The sequence below is a fragment of the Gorilla gorilla genome, chromosome 16 (genome assembly GCF_029281585.2).
Source record: "Gorilla gorilla gorilla isolate KB3781 chromosome 16, NHGRI_mGorGor1-v2.1_pri, whole genome shotgun sequence".
Classification (NCBI taxonomy): domain Eukaryota; kingdom Metazoa; phylum Chordata; class Mammalia; order Primates; family Hominidae; genus Gorilla; species Gorilla gorilla.
This window is the reverse complement of record NC_073240.2, coordinates 84,196,611-84,211,670: the sequence shown is the minus strand read 5'-3', so window position 1 is coordinate 84,211,670 and position 15,060 is coordinate 84,196,611. Positions and strand designations below refer to the sequence as shown.

Below are 15,060 nucleotides of genomic sequence, written 5' to 3'. Positions count from 1 at the left end.
ACCACACCTAGCTAATTTTTTGTATTTTTAGTAGAGACAGGGTTTCACCATGTTGGCCAGGATGGTCTTGATCTCTTGACCTCGTGATCCACCCACCTCGGCCTCCCAAAGTGCTGGGATTACAGGTGTGAGCCACCGCGCCCGGCCTATGTTTAGTTTTTTAAGGAACCTCCAAACTGTTCTCCAGACATTTCCACTAACAGTGTACAAGGGTTGCCTTTTCTCCATGTTCTTGTCAGCATTTGTTATTGCCTATCTTTTGGATATAAGCCTACTTGGGGTGAGATGATATATCTTTTTTTGTTTTGTTTTGTTTTGTTTTTTGAGACGGAGTCTTGCTCTGTCACCCAGGCTGGAGTGTGCAGTGGTGCGATCTTGGCTCACTGCAACCTCTGCCTCTGTGGTTCAAGTGATTCTCCTGCCTCAGCCTCCTGAGTAGCTGGGACTACAGGCGTGTGTCACCACGCCCCGTTAATTTCTGTACTTTTAGTAAAGATGGGGTTTCGCCATGTTGGTCAGGCTGGTCTCAACTCCTGATCTCAGGTGATCCGCCTGCCTCAGCCTCCCAAAGTACTGGGATTACAGGCATGAGCCACCCGTGCCTGGCCTTTCATTGTAGTTTTGATTTGCATTTCTCTGATGCTCAATGATGTTGATCACCTTTTCATATACATGTTTGCTATCTGTATGTCTTCTTTTGAGAAATGTCTATTCAGCTCTTTTGCCCATTTTTAAATTGGATTATTGAATTTTTTTTCCTATTGAGTTGTTTGATCTCCTTACATATTCTGGTTATTAATCTCTTGTCAGATGGGTAGTTTGCAAATTTTTTTCTCCTATTCTGTGGCTTGTCTCTTTGTTGATTCCTTTGCTGTGCAGAACCTTTGTAACTTGATGTGATCCCATTTGTCTACTTTTGCTTTGGTTGCTGTGCTTGTGGGGTATCACTCAAGAAATCTTTGCCCAGTACAATGTCCTGGAGAATTTCTCTAATGTTTTCTTTTAGTAGTTTCATAGTTTGAAGTGTTAGATTTAAGTTTTTAATCCACTATGATTTGATTTTTGCATATGGTGAGAGATAGGGGTCTGGTTTTATTGTTCTGCATGTGGATATCCCATTTTCCCAGCGCCGTTTATTGAAGAGACTCTCCTTTCCCTAATGTATGTTCTTGATACCTTTGTCAAAAATGAATTCACGGCCAGGTGTGGTGGCTCATGCCTGTAATCCCAGCATCTTGGGAGGCTGAGGCTGGTGGATCACCTGAAGTCAGGAGTTCAAGACCAGCCTGGCCAACATGGCGAAACCCTGTCTCTACTAAAAATACAAAAATTAGCTGGGCGTGGTGGTGGGTGCCTGTAATCCCAGCTACTTGGGAGGCTGAGGCAGGAGAATTGCTTGAACCCGGGAGGCGGAGGTTGCAGTGAGCCAAGATCACGCCATTGCACTCCAACCTGGGGGACAAGAGTGAGACTTCACCTTCGTCCCCCCCCAAAAAAAAATTGCTACTGATTTTTTTTTTTTTTTTTTTTTTTTTTTTGGAGACGGAGTTTTGCTCTTGTTGCCCAGGCTGGAGTGCAATGGGTATTTTTTTTTTTTTTTTGAGATGGAATTCTCGCTCTGTTGCCCAGGCTCTGGACTGCAGTGACGCGATCTCCACTCACCACAACCTCTGCCTCCCGGGTTCAAGCAGTTCTCCTGCCTCAGCCTCCCGAGTAGCTGGGATTACAGGCATGCACCACCATGCCCAGCTAATTTTGTATTTTTAGTAGAGACAGGGTTTCTCCATGTTAGTCAGACTGGTCTCGAACTCCTGACCTCAGGTATTCTGCCTGCCTTGGCCTCCCAAAGTGCTTGCTAGGATTACAGGTGTGAGCCACCGTGCCTGGCCAATGCTACTGATTTTTTTTTTTTTTTTTGAAACGGAGTCTTGCTCTGTCACCAGGCTGGAGTGCAGTGGCGCCATCTTGGCTCACTGCAACCTTCACCTCCCGGGTTCAAGCGGTTCTCCTGCCTCAGCCTCCTGAGTAGCTGGGACTACAGGTGTGCATCACCACATCCAGCTAATTTTTGTATTTTTAGTAGAGACAGGATTTCACCATGTTGGCCATGATGGTCTCAATCTCTTGATCTCATGATCCGCCTGCCTCGGCCTCCCAAAGTGCTGGGATTACAGGCATCAGCCACCGCACCCGGCCAATGCTACTGATTTTTATGTGGATTTTGTATCCTGCGACTTTACTGAATTTGTTTATTAGTTCTAATAGTTTTTTGGTGGAATCCTTCGATTTTTTAAATATAAGATCATATCATCTGCAAACAAGGATAATTTGAATTCTTTTCCAATTTGGATACCCTTTATTTCTTTCTCCTGTCTGATTGCTCTAGCTAGAACTTCCAATACAGAGTCTTCTTAATAAAACATAATCATAGGATCATATATAGTCATATACCACCTTTGCCATATCCTGTTGGTTAGAAGCAAGTCTCAGGTTTTGCCCATACCCAAGGTGAGGGATTGCACAAAGGCATGAACACCAGGAGGCAGCTACTGGTGGGGAAGACCTTAGAATCTGTCTGCCACATCCATCTAGAGCTTAAACTTACTCATGTGTAATGTGTGAATTGAGGATATATTTCAATTTTTTTTAACAGCCAGTTTTCTAAGCATGATTAGCAGGCAGCTGCAAGGTAGCATGTATGTTGGTGTAGCTTATGGAAAGGAGTCAGTGTTTCCCCGCTTAAAATTCCTCTCTGACAACTGGAGCCTGTTGGTGAGGGGGAGCCTTGTTCTGTTCTTGGCATACTGGAGTGTATCTCAGAGGCCTTCTTGAACAGCCTGTAATTCCTGCACATCCTGGCTAGATGAGGTGGGGGTCTTGGTGGTGCACACAGGATGCCACAATCCACAGGGAATGGCCCCTTGGGGTGGAGAAGGGTAATGAATTATTATAGGCAAATCCTGCAGTGTTGAGGTGGTGGGCCAGCCCCTTCTTGTGTTGGTTGTTAACATGCAGTTAAGGCTGTGGACAGATGGATCCAAATACCAAACAGTTCTTTCTAGAACTAGGCAAGGACTTGAAGGAGGGAGTCTGTGATCAGCCAGCTGGGAAATCTGTGGAGGAAGACATTGTCCAAACCAAAAGAGGGATCAGCAGCCTCTTGATAATTGACTATGTTGGTAAGGGCATCCACTAGCCCTGGCCATTTAGATGGTGTCTGGCCAAGAGAGGGGCAGGTTGGTGATGAAATCTGTTGTGATGGCATCTTATTTTCATATTTTTAAGTCTATTCTATTAGCGGTGCATGGGATTGGGATTGCTTATCTGTGACTATAACAGTATTGGAGGTGCTGCTTTGCTGCAAGGGACTGAGCTGAAGAGGGCCTGTGGGCCAGATTGGAGGTAGGAATGTGGAATCATAGTGGCTCTCTAGAGTGGTGTGGGGCAATTCTGCCAAAGCAGCTGCTCCGACTCTGGGTCAGCATCTGAGGGGCTTTGCCCCTTATGGACATCTGCTTGATGTCCCTGCCAGATTAGCTGGGTTAACCATGTCCAAGGCTACATGTAACAGTATGTCACCATAAACCTCAGGAAGAACAGAGTCAGTTCCAGGCTCCCTCCTGCCGGCCCCTGATGCCCTTGGGCATTCTGGTTGACCACTTGGTGGTTTTGATCTTGGTCACAAGCGATGGAAACATGGAGACCTGGGCCAGGGCAGGCTCCTTATGTCAGCAGGTAGGCAGTGAAGGGAAGCAGATGGGGTGCAGCTCCAGCAGATGCAGGCCTAGGTGCAGTACTGATGGGCTCCTTGGCCTGGGAAAAGCCCCTTAATGATCCTGCTTCTTTTCTGTAAAATGGGGGCAATAATGCCTACTTCTCAGAAGGCTTGGGGAGATTAGATGAGCTAGTGTGGAGCACCTAGCACAGAGTTGGTGCCAGAAGGCATTTGATAAGTGATGGCTGCTACCGCTGTTGCCATGTTAAGGCAGGTTAGATTAGGCCAAGATCATGGCAGAAATGGAGATATTTTAGGTCTGCAGTTGTAGCTTCCCTGACTGCAGACTGTGAACCCTACATGACCTTGGTAAATGCATGGGCAGCTGCAGTTTGCCCTGATGTCATTAGAAGCTTCCAGGGAAGGATAAAGACCTCTGAGACCCCTGGGCTGCTCAGAATCTACTAAGTGGGTGGATAGGGCATGAGGGTGGCCCCTGCCAAACGGACCCCTGTTTATCTGCCCTGTCTTTTTGTTGTCTAATTCCCCCTGGGTGGTGGAGCCTGGAAACCGTGAGGTCCAGCAGAGCATTCCATACTTCCACATACCCTGCTGCCCTAGAGTAAAGAGGCTGGACAGGCGTGGAGTGGTAGGGACCACAAACCTAGGGAAGAATGGAGTCCAGAGCCAGGAGTGGGGAAAGTCCAAAAGGAAAACCTCTTTTGTTGGCCCAAGGCAGTTGTCAAAGTTGGGATCATCAGGAGGCATGGCCAGAGAGATGAGAGAAAATTCTGAGCCCAGAACAAGGGCAGGTGGGGAGGGACAGCTGGGTGGAAGCAGCCGGTCCTAAGCAGGGAGAGGAGACGTTCTGCCTGCAAGTGTCGGCTTAAAGAATCTGTTTCTGAGCCTCCTGTGTCCCCACCCCTCCTGTCAGCTGACCCACCTCTTCCTGTTCCTCCAGACCAAGCTGCTGACCCAGTATGTGCTGAGTCTGGCCAAATATGACCAGAACTATGATATTCGCGACCGGGCGCGCTTCACCCGGCAGCTCATCGTCCCTTCCGAGCAGGGTGGGGCCCTCAGCCGCCATGCCAAGAAGCTCTTCCTGGCACCCAAACCAGCTCCAGTCTTGGAGTCATCCTTCAAAGGTGGGAGCTGAAATCAAGGGTAACCTTCCTAGGGGAATGGAAAGGAACTGGCCAGAGTCTCTGCCCCAGACCTTCCTGAGGCCCCTAGCCAGGCACCAGGCTTCTGTGGGCAGTCCTGCTCCCTGGCTCACTCCTTTTGTCCCTCCTGTGGCACCAGGAATTACTCTTTCACCTGCCCACAACCACTGCCAGCATCATCTCACCTGAGGGTCTGCCTTCCTGGCCAGGATGGACTCGTGCCTCCTCTCCTCTCAGGCTCCCTTTTCCATCTCCCTCCCTGAGCAGACACTAGGCTTTGGAATACATCCCAATATCTTAAATACCAAGGACCCAGGAAGGCAGAAAGCAAAACAACACACAAAGGAGAGGTGTATATTTTTATAAAGGTCCTGAGAAAGCAGTTGCCTGCATTCTGTGAGCTTAGTCACTACAGTCAGTCCAAATCCCAGGCCCCAGGGCTTCAGCCTTGCCTCTGTTCCTGGGCTTGGCCCTTAAGGCCTCTTTTCCCAAGACAACGGCCTTGAGATGGGCCTGGGAGGGAAGGGTCCTCCCGCTGCTTCTCCGGGCCCCAGGAGTGGAAGTCAGGAACCTACATAGAAGAGAGCCTCCTTCACAAAGCTCAGTTCTTCTTGGTATCTTTTCGTTCTTTTTCTCTTCCCTGGACCTCACGAATGGGGAGATTCTGAGGGTGGGCACAGCTTTGAAATTCTCCCAGGAAGAAGGCAACAGTCCCTTTCTCCCTGACACCATCCTCACTCACAGGCCTGTGCTGCCCTCCTCCAGCAGTGCCTCACCTCCAGCAGTGCCTCACCTCTGATCCAGACTTCTACACACTCATGCTCTGACTGTTCATCCCTCCCCGCTGAGTCCAGAGCCTGACTAGACGTGCTTCCTAAGCAGACAGGCCGGCAGCATCTGTGGGCCCAGAGTCTCCTCCTGCCCACCTCTGTAGGCTGCCTTTCCCTGGCCCTCAGTCCCTGCTCTAGCCTGGCCAGACAGCCTTTTCTTCCAGCATGTGGGCCTAAAGGTGCAGTCAGGGTGGAAGAGCCATTAGGGCACACATCCATCTCCTTCCCCTACTCACCTGGGAAGTCCCGACCAGAATCACGACCCAGCCCCACCTGGGAAACAGCTCCCAGAGCTTTCCCTCACTGCTGCTACCTGCCTGACCTCTAAACCTATCCCTAGACCGGGACCACTTCCAGCTGGGCTCACTGTCCCACCTGCTCAATGCCAAGGCCACAGGCTACCAGGAGCTCCCAGACTGGCCAGAGGAAGCCCCAGACCCATCTGTGCGCAACGTGGAGGTCAGCGGGGTGGAGGGTTGAAGTGTGTGTGTGTGTGTGTGTGTGTGTGTGTGTGTGTGTGTGTGTGTGTGTGTGTTGGTGGGGGCAGACAGTAGGGAGCCCTGGCAGTGCCGGCCCAGCCCTCCTAACACCCTCCCCCACACACACAGGAAGAAGATCTCTCCCTTATTGAGACTCACGTGGGCCTGTTGGGCAAATACACTGAGGTCTCGCCTTCGTGTGCCGTGTGCTCTCCCCCCTGCCCTGTCTGTGACCCTCTGCTTCCCCTGTGTGCTGTGCTCCTGGGCCTTCCCATACTCTGTTTCCACCTTGGTTTGGCAGTGCTCCTCTGTGAGCAGCATTCCCTCCCCTCCATGGACAGTGCCCCTTTCTTCCTCCTGTTATTCCCTTTGTGGGACAGACCAGGTAGGGCCTCACGAAGAGGTGGAATAAAGGGTAAGGGCTTGTGCCTGCCTGCCTTCTCCCCAACCATGATGAAATGACCCTGTACCCTACCCCCATCTCCAGGTACCTGAATGGACCAAGTGCTCAAATCGGGAGAAGAGAAAGGAGAAGGAAAAACCCTTCTACTCGGACTCTGAGGGGGAGTCAGGCCCCACGGAGTCCGCAGACAGTGGTGAGCAGATGGCAGAGCTGGGGTCCTCTGTGCTCCGCCCATGCATCTGTGTGACTGACTATATGAGGGGTATGTGTATATGGTTGTGTGTCTAGGGGTGTGCACCTGCTTGTGAATTGTTTGTGCACCTGAGGGATTCATGTTCCAGGTGTGTGTGCTTGTGCAGGTTTCTATCCATGGAGTCCATCTGTGTTTCTGTCAGTTCCAGCTGGCATGTAGGGCTGGGGGCAGGTCAGAGAGGTTTGAGGGTTCAGTACTGAATGTGAAGGTGGAACCCAGGTGTCTGCTCCAGACCCAGGGAGGCCTGCATATGAAGGAGGAGGCCTCATATTGTTCCTCCACAGACCCTGAGTCTGAGAGTGAATCGGACAGTAAGAGCAGCAGTGAGAGCGGCTCTGGGGAGTCCAGCAGTGAGTCCGACAATGAAGACCAGGATGAGGATGAGGAGAAAGGGAGAGGCAGTGAGAGGTGAGAAGGGAGCTAGCCAGATGGCTTGTGGGGTTCAGGGGGCTTTCCTGGAAAGAAGGGCTAGCATTGAGCTTTAGCCAGTCTCCTAAGAGCCCCTGAGCCCCTCGTGAGCTGGGTGGGGCTGTCAGCTCACGTGACGACTACTTTCGCTGGCTGCAGGAGATCTCTGAAGGCCTCATGGGCTGGTGTGGAAAAGCAACCAGGGTCCTAGAGCCTGAGCTGGCACAAGCTGGCTTCAAGCTCTCACGGGGTCCCTGCTATAGGACCTCAGGTGTGAACCCTCCTGGCTCAGGCTCCCCACACCACTCCAGCTTTTCAGCATTTCTCCTGCTTCTGTGAAGCAAGGAGGGAGTGTCCAGGCCAGGCCTGAGCCCACCTTTCCCACTCCTTCAGTGAACAGAGTGAGGAGGATGGTAAGAGGAAGACAAAGAAGAAGGTGCCAGAGAGAAAAGGAGAAGCGTCATCCTCTGATGAGGGCAGCGATTCCAGCAGTAGCTCATCAGAGTCCGAGATGACATCGGAGTCCGAGGAGGAGCAGTTGGAACCTGCCTCCTGGAGCAGGAAAACAGTGAGAGCCTTGGGGCAGAGTTAGGGTGTGCTCATGGGTCAGGGCCCTCCCCAGCCTCTGGGCCAGGCCCAGACATCTATCTCCCTACCATCCAGAACAGAACATGACATCTTCTACCCAACCCATAACATGCCAAGGTGCTCCCCTTCCCCACACCCACATCCCATTTTTCTCTTTCAGCCTCCCAGCAGCAAAAGTGCTCCTGCAACCAAGGAGATCTCCCTGCTTGATCTAGAGGATTGTGAGTTTGGGTGGTAAAAGTCACAGGGGAAAGGAGGCCTGGGGAGCATGAATTAGAACAGCCCATAGGGACTCTGGATCGGGTTCCTCAGGTCTTGTGGGAGCAGGGGAGCAGACAGAACATATCTTCAGGCCTGAGAGGGCAGCAGGGCTGACCTCCCCAGGTCTGGGGTTGAGGTCTAGGGATGGGTATTTTGTGAGAGCCTCCAGGCAGCCATGTGCCCCCGCTGTCCATGGTGCTGAAATGCGTGCTCCTTGATCCCTAGGCTCCCTGCTCAACCCAAGCCACCTCCACTTTGCCTCCTCATAGTCTTATCTACTCCCACAGTCACCCCTCCCAGTGTCCAGCCTGTGTCTCCCCCAGCAATTGTGTCTACCAGTCTGGCTGCTGACCTGGAGGGCCTGACACTCACAGACTCCACCCTGGTACCGTCGGTGAGTGGGATGGAGGAGGGGACCGGGCTGGGGCAGGGACACATCTCTGTGCTGTATCCTATGGTGTGGATGTGTGTGGGGGGTGGGTGTGATGGAGGATGTGATAGCTTTGAGTCCCAGCTGCTGGATGGCCCTAGGGGACAATGCTGGGACAGGCTCTCTCCATCTTGCTCAGTTCTGTCCTTCCTTACCCCTCCACTCTAGCTTCTGAGTCCAGTATCGGGTGTTGGGCGGCAGGAGCTGCTGCACCGGGTAGCTGGCGAGGGGCTGGCTGTGGACTACACCTTCAGCCGCCAACCTTTCTCCGGGGATCCCCACATGGTGTCTGTGCACATCCACTTCTCCAACAGCTCTGATACCCCCATCAAGGGCCTGCATGTGGGCACTCCCAAACTGCCTGCTGGCATCAGCATCCAAGAATTTCCCGAAATTGGTGCGAAGGGCTTTGGATGGGGTGGAGGAGGAGGCTCCTGGGCAGAGTCAGTCTTTCTGTGGTTACTGATACCCTCCTTGTGCCAGGCCAGGGGCCAAGCTATAGGGGCACAGAGATAGCATCTAACATGATCAACACTCTGGTGGACAAGACAGATTATGAAATAAGCAAGTTCACATCAGGGCGGGAGGTGCTTGCAGCAGCAGATTTGGGCCTTGGTTGTTTCAGGACTAACTTAAATGTGGTGAGGGTGAGTGGGGTAAAGGGTGCTTAGAGTTCAGGAGGAAACCAGGAACAGTCTCCAGCAGCCAAGAAAGCCAAGATTCTGTAGAGGGCTGGTCAGCTGTGACAGTGGAGGGGAGAGTAGGGCTAGGCTGGGTTCTAGACCTATCAGATGATGGTGGCCCTCCCTCTCCCCTTCACTGCCTTATACCACTTCAGAGTCCCTGGCACCTGGAGAATCTGCCACTGCTGTAATGGGCATTAATTTCTGTGACTCAACCCAGGCAGCCAACTTCCAGCTGTGGTATGTGCCCAACTCGAGGTGGGGGTGAGAGGATGGGCTGGAAAGGGACAGGGTAACAATGAACTGGAAATGGAGGTGGTGCTTAGTGGGGATACATCATCATTGGGTGGGTCTGGAAGCCATCTCAGGCCCTCATTCCTGACCTCACTCTTTCACTGCCTCCAAGCTGTGCCTCTACACAGGGTGGGAGGTGAGGGGAGAGATGACGGCCTTAATTCTTCTCCGTTTCCTCCCACCCCTCCCAGCACCCAGACCCGACAGTTCTACGTCTCCATTCAGCCACCTGTTGGGGAGCTGATGGCCCCTGTGTTCATGAGTGAAAATGAGTTTAAGAAGGAACAGGGTGAGTGCTCCCTGGGAGTGGGCAGAGAGGGAAGTATAGAAGCTGACTCCAGAATGTCCAGCTTGGATGGTAGGGAGAATGGTGGTGTCCTTCATCTAGACCAGGGGTCAGCAAACTTTCTGTAACGGGCCAAAGATAAATGTTTTAGGCTTTGAGAATCATGTGGTCTCTGTTGCAGTTACAACACGACTGCGGCTGTTGAAACATAGAAACATCCACAGACAGTATGTAAATGAACGAGTATGGCTCTGTTCCAAGAAATTTCCATTTATATTTATAGATACTGAAGTTTAAATTTCATGTAATTTTCATGTGTCATGAAGTATTAATCTTTTGATTGCTCCCCCAACACTTAAAAAATATTAAAAACATTGTGGGCCATATAGGTGGTGGGCTGGATTTGGTCTGGAGGCTGTAATTTGCAAAACCTCTGGCCTAGAAGAAAGAAGAGTGGCTTGGGCAAGGGAGGAGGGAAGATCATGGTTAGTTTTGGATAAGCTGATTTTGAAATGCATTTGGGAAATTCAGGAGGAGCTATTTAGTATGCAAATAAAAATATGGGTCTATGCCCAGGAAACACTTTGAAGCTGGAGTCATGAACATAGAGGTGGTAATGGAAGCTGTGAATATGAATGAGATCACTCTGGGAGGTGGGAGAAACTAGGAAGGCCAAGGACAGAACCTTGGGGGAAAACCTGAATTCTGCAGAAGAAAGAGGAGGGGAGGGATAAGAGAAGGAGCACAGGGAGAGGTGGGAGGAGAACCAGGAGAGACAACAAGGCAGAAGGTGTCTGCAAACCACAGTTACCTAAGACCTTCAGAGTCAGCATATAAAAGGCTACTGCCAACCTGAGGGAGAGAGGGTCATTGCTAAAGGAGGGACAGAGGCCAACTGCAGTGGGTTGAGGGAGACCACGGCTCAAGTACATGCAGTCCTCTTTGGAGGACTTTAGCCATGAATGAGGAGGGAGACAGGGCATTGGCACGATGAAGGATCTCACTTCTGGAAAGGATTTTTTGGAGACGGGGACACTTGAACATGAACAGATTGAAGGAACAAAGACAAGAAAATGTTATTAGTCATGAATGAAGAGGATGGAAGAAACAGGAGAGGGATGTCAGTTTCTAAAAGGAGGTGAAGAATAGGGGAAGCAGTGGAGGGAGGAAAGAGGCTGAAGAGAAGACTGCTGGTTTGCAGGAGGGCAGATGGAGGAGCTCCCATAGGGGGCCTAGATCATGTGAGTGGAGAGAAGTCAGCCTTGCAGAATGAGGAATTCTGGGGGTGCTGTGAAGGTTTGGAGGCTTCAGGAGCCCTGGCTAGGTCTGGAGCTGCTACTGCAGAGGTACAATTAAAAATGTACCTGTGAATGCTGCATGTGACTACTGGATTCTGGCTGAGAGATCACAGCAGCCACCTGTGATCTTTCTGTGAGGGCTTAGCCTCCAGGAGCTGAGTGGGAGTTGAATGTGGGTTGGAGGGCCCCCTAGGAAAGATCAAAGGGTGTGAGGTTCAGGATGGGCAAACCTCTTAAGGACTGACTGGCCACTCTCAAGGGGCTGGTAGCCCAGATGTCTGATGGAGGAAGCGCCAAATCAGTCTTTGGTAACAACATGGATAAAGGCCTGGGTGGGAGGGGTAGAGAGGCTGACAAAGGCTTCCTAAGGGAGGGCCCAGTCTGAGAGGGAAGTACCTTCTCCCCAAGACTGATGATTTAAATTCTGACCTGCCCTTTGCATGATACCTTCCCAGCCTGGGAGAACTTGTTGCTCAGTAAGCAGACCCAGGTGCTGGCCTCTGTACCCACCACGGCCTCTGCCCTCATCATGACCTCTACCCCCAGGAAAGCTGATGGGCATGAATGAGATCACAGAGAAACTCATGCTGCCAGACACCTGTCGGAGTGACCACATTGTGGTGCAGAAAGTGACTGCCACTGCCAACCTGGGTCGTGTTCCTTGTGGGACATCTGATGAGTACAGGTACTAGGCCACCAGTAGAGGGGAAATGATGAGCATGGGGGCCCTGGTTTGAAGGAGGAGCCCCAGCCGCTGATCCCCTTCCAGTCACCCTTAGCAGCTCTTCCTCACCCCTTCTATTCCCACCTCAGGTTTGCAGGGAGGACACTGACCGGTGGAAGCCTCGTTCTGCTGACCCTGGATGCCCGGCCAGCTGGAGCTGCCCAGCTGACTGTCAACAGCGAGAAAATGGTGATTGGCACCATGCTGGTAAAGGATGTGATACAGGCTCTGACCCAGTGACTTCCAAATGCTGTGACCTCTTTGGCTCCCATCTATACCTCCCCATGACACCTGGGCTGTCAGTCTCTCTCATCTTTCTCTCTCTCTCTCATCATCCTCCTCATGCCAGATAGCATTCAGGGTGTCCTCTCTCCCTCTGGAGGACCAAGCCCTCCCCTAATGCCCTCCCCATGGATTCCTTAGTGATCTGTGCAGAGGGAGATGGCAGCCACTCCCTTCAGTCCTCCCAGATTTCTGTAGCTATTTATGTAGCAGGCTCAATAAAATGTCTTCTCTCTAGCTGCTGGCTCACCTTTCCTTCTAGGGGTTTGTCAGGAACAACTCTCGTTGAATCCCCAAGGTAACCATCTCTGGGTCAGGATGCCTAGGAGTCTGCAGGCATCTCTGTGGAAGAGACATCTGGGCTGAGACGGCAAGGCAGAGCTGGAAGAGCACCTTGGTCCTTTTTATAGCCTCTGCAAAAACAAGTCCTCTTCAATGGCTGGCAGACCCCCTTAGTTCTTCTTATGGTCCCTTGGGAAGGAAGGACTCATAACATGGGGACTTCCCCAAACACAGGTGCTCAGTTCAACATATGTCAACTACTCCAGTTAGGGGGCCTGGAGGCCCCACCTGACTGGGGTACTGACCCACTGGTCATCTTAGTGGAAGAATAGAAGATGTATAACTGTATTTCTCAAACCACTTTGTGGCAAGTCACCTGGGGATCCCATCACATGCAGATTCTATTAGTAGGTCTAGGGTGGGGTCTGAAATTCTGCATTTTTTTTTTTTAAGTGAAAGCAGCCGGGCGTGGTGGCTCACACCTGTAATCCCAGCACTTTGGGAGGCTGAGGTGGGCCAATCATGAGGTCAAGACCAACCTGGCCAACATGGTGAAATCCCATCTCTACTAAAGATACAAAAAATTAGCTGGGCATGGTGGTGCGCACCTGTAATCCCAGCTACTTGGGAGGCTGAGGCAGGAGAATCGCTTGAACCCAGGAGGCAGAGGTTGCAGTGAGCTGAGATTGTGCCATTACACTCTAGCCTGGACGACAGGGTGAGACTCTGTCTCAAGATAATAATAACAATAATAATAATAATGTGAAAGCAAGTTTATTAAGTAAAGAAACAACGGAATGGCGACTCCATAGGCAGAGCAGCAGATTCTGTATTTGTAACAAGACACCAGCATCTGCTCACACCTGGAACAAACCTGGTGGGTGCAGTGGGGGTCAGGGCTCTCCCTGACACCTTTTCTGGTGGAGAAAGAGGCTGAGTGAGCAGTGGTTCTAAAACGTATAAAAGGTGTTCCATTAGGATGTGTTCTGTACCCTCCCGCCCCCTGCAAAGTCTATGATCAAATAAGTTTAGGAATCTTGGATTTAAGTGAAATAAGTTCATTTCCCACAGGTCTTCTCAGAACTTTTACTATGCTAATGTACACTGTGACCACCTCTCAGCCTGCAGTGTTACTCAAACTTGGTTTTGATTTTGGAACACTTTCCTCACAACATCTTGATTGACTGGGTTACAAGGAACACACTCCAGTTAGTTTGAGATGTTGAACCTCAGCCTCTGATCCTCTGTGACCAAGACTTTAGGCCCTTGGCCATACTGTCCCTCAGCCCTGCCACTTAGGCATCCCTGAGCATGTCTGTTCATGGGTAAGATGGGGTGAAGCAGGTGTGGCTGTCCTCTCACAGAAGGAGAACAAAGGCAGTGCCAGGGGACAGCCCTGCCTCTGGCTCCAGGGACTTGCTGGGCACTGTGACACCAGAGAGCTGCTGGAGCTGCTGCTTCCCTGAGAGCCTGGGGCCCCAAAGTCTCCCTGGGATCACTGTTTTTGTCACTGCAGATTCTGAGATGGTCCTCCAGTCAAAAGTAAGATTCAGTCTTACTTCTGCCTCTGAATCAGCACTACCCACAGCACTGAGAGAGGGTGAGGGTGATTTTCTAAGAAATTTGAACAAGGACCATCAGAGAATCCCTTACCCACCTTTATTCTATATCAAAAGCCCCAGAGTAGAGCGGGGCATGTGTCTGTAGTCCCAGCTACTCAGAAGGCTGAGACTGGAGAACTGCTTGAGGCCAGGAGTTCAGGGCTGTATTGCACTATTATTACACCTGTGAATAGCACTCTATCTTGGACAACCTAGCAAGACCCTACCTCTAAAAAAAAAATCCCCTTTTAAAAAAATGGGATTCTGCAGGAACCAGAAGTGCAAAAGGCAAGTCCCTTAACATTCCTCAAGTACAGTCCAGGTTCCCAGAACCTCTTGGAAAGGGCACTGGGATTTCCAACCCTGAGAGTCCAGAGAGTTGGAACCTTCACGGCTCTGTGTTGGTGTCTCTGGAACATGTCCCAGGCTTTGGCATTAGCAGTAGCAACTCTTCATAAGGAAATGGTTCTGGTGTTTGACCAAAGAGAGAGGCAGGAAGCAGGAGAGCAAGGTGTGGGCAGGGGAGAGTATGACTGCGGAAGGAGCCCAGCGGGGAGTGGTGTGCTGCTGGTGAAGGCTGGGCTGGGAGATTGGTGGGGCAGCAATTTCCCACCCAGGAGGAGCATGGGGCCTGTTCTGTGCTGAGTGAACGGTCTGGAGTGAGAGAATCTCAGTCACAGAGGAAGGGGGAGTGGTTGCCCCAGCTCTCATTCCAGCCCAGCCCATCTCTTCCAAGGCCATACCTCCCACAACCCTACCACATAAGCATCCCTGAGCAAGTGTGCAGGGATAAGATGGGGGCCTGCCCAGCACACAGGTGGAAGCAGGTCAGATCTGCAGGGGCTGGGGGCCCCCACATCCCCCGGGGGCATTTTCCCCAACCCATATCGTATTCTGTATTTTATCACTGGCCCAAGTCTTTGCCACTGTGGTGACACTTTGTCCCCAGGTTATTAGGGGCCTGGTCACAGAGTGTCTGGATCTCAGTTGGCAGGGAAAATGCTTCCCATGAACAGCCTTTTTTTTTTTTTCTTTTTTTTTTTGGGAGACAAGAGTCTTGCTCTGTTGCCCAGGTTG

General features: G+C 51.3%; 1 protein-coding gene across 4 annotated transcripts in view; it reads left to right on the top strand.

Annotated features, from left to right (window-relative positions):
* AP3B2 (adaptor related protein complex 3 subunit beta 2) overlaps nucleotides 1-12,337 on the top strand; it is a 50,900-nt gene extending 38,563 nt beyond the window's left edge. For 2 of the 4 annotated variants that reach the window (XM_004056671.5, XM_004056669.5), the window contains 12 exons: nucleotides 4,677-4,863; nucleotides 6,052-6,170; nucleotides 6,678-6,786; nucleotides 7,131-7,254; nucleotides 7,648-7,822; nucleotides 8,003-8,063; nucleotides 8,391-8,497; nucleotides 8,702-8,930; nucleotides 9,372-9,456; nucleotides 9,702-9,799; nucleotides 11,641-11,779; nucleotides 11,908-12,337. In XM_004056671.5, coding sequence (XP_004056719.1) covers nucleotides 4,677-4,863; nucleotides 6,052-6,170; nucleotides 6,678-6,786; nucleotides 7,131-7,254; nucleotides 7,648-7,822; nucleotides 8,003-8,063; nucleotides 8,391-8,497; nucleotides 8,702-8,930; nucleotides 9,372-9,456; nucleotides 9,702-9,799; nucleotides 11,641-11,779; nucleotides 11,908-12,058 — 1,584 coding nt within the window. In that variant the 3' untranslated portion in view covers nucleotides 12,059-12,337. The other 2 variants (XM_055362800.2, XM_055362801.2) reach the window with 2 other exon arrangements.
* Nucleotides 12,338-15,060: the final 2,723 nt, after the last annotated feature.